At 37.0% G+C, this 1,528-nt stretch overlaps 1 protein-coding gene across 1 annotated transcript in view; it reads right to left on the bottom strand.

Moving 5' to 3' along the window:
* CWH43 (cell wall biogenesis 43 C-terminal homolog (S. cerevisiae)) overlaps positions 1-1,275 on the bottom strand; it is a 113,838-nt gene extending 112,563 nt beyond the window's left edge. Inside the window, exon 1 of the mRNA XM_011972048.1 lies at positions 1,089-1,275. Coding sequence (XP_011827438.1) covers positions 1,089-1,242 — 154 coding nt within the window. The 5' untranslated portion in view covers positions 1,243-1,275. The remainder of the gene's footprint in view (positions 1-1,088) is intronic.
* Between the last annotated feature and the right edge of the window lie 253 nt (positions 1,276-1,528).

The following is a 1,528-nucleotide window of genomic DNA, read 5'->3' as shown; positions in this document are numbered from 1 at the left end:
AAAAAAAAAAAAAAAAAACAAGAGCTCTAGGCCATGAGCAGTGGCTCACACCTATAATCTCAGCATTGTGGGAGGCCAGGGAGAATGGCTTAAGCTCAGGAGTTCGAGACCAGCTGAGCAACATAGCAAGACTTCATCTTTACTGACACAAAACAAAACAAGAGCTCTATACCTTTGTGGGGATCCACAGAAGTCAATGCACTGACTGTGTTGTGCCTTCAGAAAAGCGATGGCAGTGTCATAGTGAAATGTCGCTATGCAACACATGACTGTGAGTATATTTGCAGGATATATTTCTAGAAGTAGAATTTCTGGTGAAATGTGCTTATTTGTAATTTTGATAATACTACTAAATTATTCTCCATAGAGGTTGTGCCAATGGACACGCACCAGCAATGTATGAGTGCCTGTTTCCCCACTCTTACTGCACAGTGCAGTCAGACTATTCTTTGCTGATCTACTTGTCAAACTATAGATAAGCATATCTGTATGTGTATAATTTATGATCTATACATTTGCTTCCATTTTTAAGAACTAATTGTATTTCCTTTCCAGTGAATTGATCAGATCCTGTGCCCCCTTTTCTATTGAGTTGTTGGTCTCTTTTTATTATTGGTTTGTGGGAACTCTATATATTACAGAAATTAGCCCTTTGGCTAAAAGAGTTGCAAGTATTTTTCCTAGTTTCTTGTTTGACTGCTTATTGTGGTGTTTGTCATCATAATCTTCACATTTCTTGTGAATTATTATTTAACAAACTTTTTAAAATGGCTCCTGAGTGTTATGTCACAGTTGGAAAGAAAAACACAATATATTCAAGAGTTGATCAGTTCTTTAAGGTATCTTTCCTCTACTCATTTCAATGATTTTTAGGTCTTTCTAGTCTGGCAAAAACATTGTAAATGTAAAACACATCGACTTTCAGTCTAGTCTTCCAATTACTAAAGCTCTTCTAAGGTAGTGGTAAGGGAAAGAGAAATATTTGATTTTTTAAATTCAAACATTTAGCATTCAAAGAACAGTCTACATAATCTCACTTGATTTTTAACTAAAACAAAAAAACTTAAAGAAACTCTTTTAAATCTTACCGACAGTGATTATCCTCAGCAGGGTTAGCATCCACTTCTTGTTAACCAATTTCCAGAAAGGAGTAATTGTTAGAAATATTGGAGAAAGGAACGCTATACTAAAACTTTCAAGCCCAGTGAGTTCTAGTGTTTGCAAAGGAAAGTAATAGATCATCGGTCCCAGGTCATGGTAGAGAGACCAAGAAATATATCCTACAAAAAAAAAAGTTAAAGAGAGAAAGTGTAACTTCGGCATTGTTTCTAACAATAGCCCTATCCCTCCACTCCAGCCACTCAGGCTGGCCATTCTTCTTTATGACTCTGGCCTGAACTGGGTTCCAGTTGTTTCCACTGACAGGAAACAAAACAAGAGCACTACACCTGTGTAGAGATTCACAGAACTCGCTGCACTGACTGTGTTGTGCCTTAAGAGACCGATGGACAGAAAAGTGATGGCAATT

Source organism: Mandrillus leucophaeus, unplaced genomic scaffold (assembly GCF_000951045.1).
Source record: "Mandrillus leucophaeus isolate KB7577 unplaced genomic scaffold, Mleu.le_1.0 Scaffold1262, whole genome shotgun sequence".
In the NCBI taxonomy this organism is placed as follows: domain Eukaryota; kingdom Metazoa; phylum Chordata; class Mammalia; order Primates; family Cercopithecidae; genus Mandrillus; species Mandrillus leucophaeus.
Note: the sequence above shows the minus strand (reverse complement) of the source record. Positions and strands in the feature narration are given on the sequence as shown.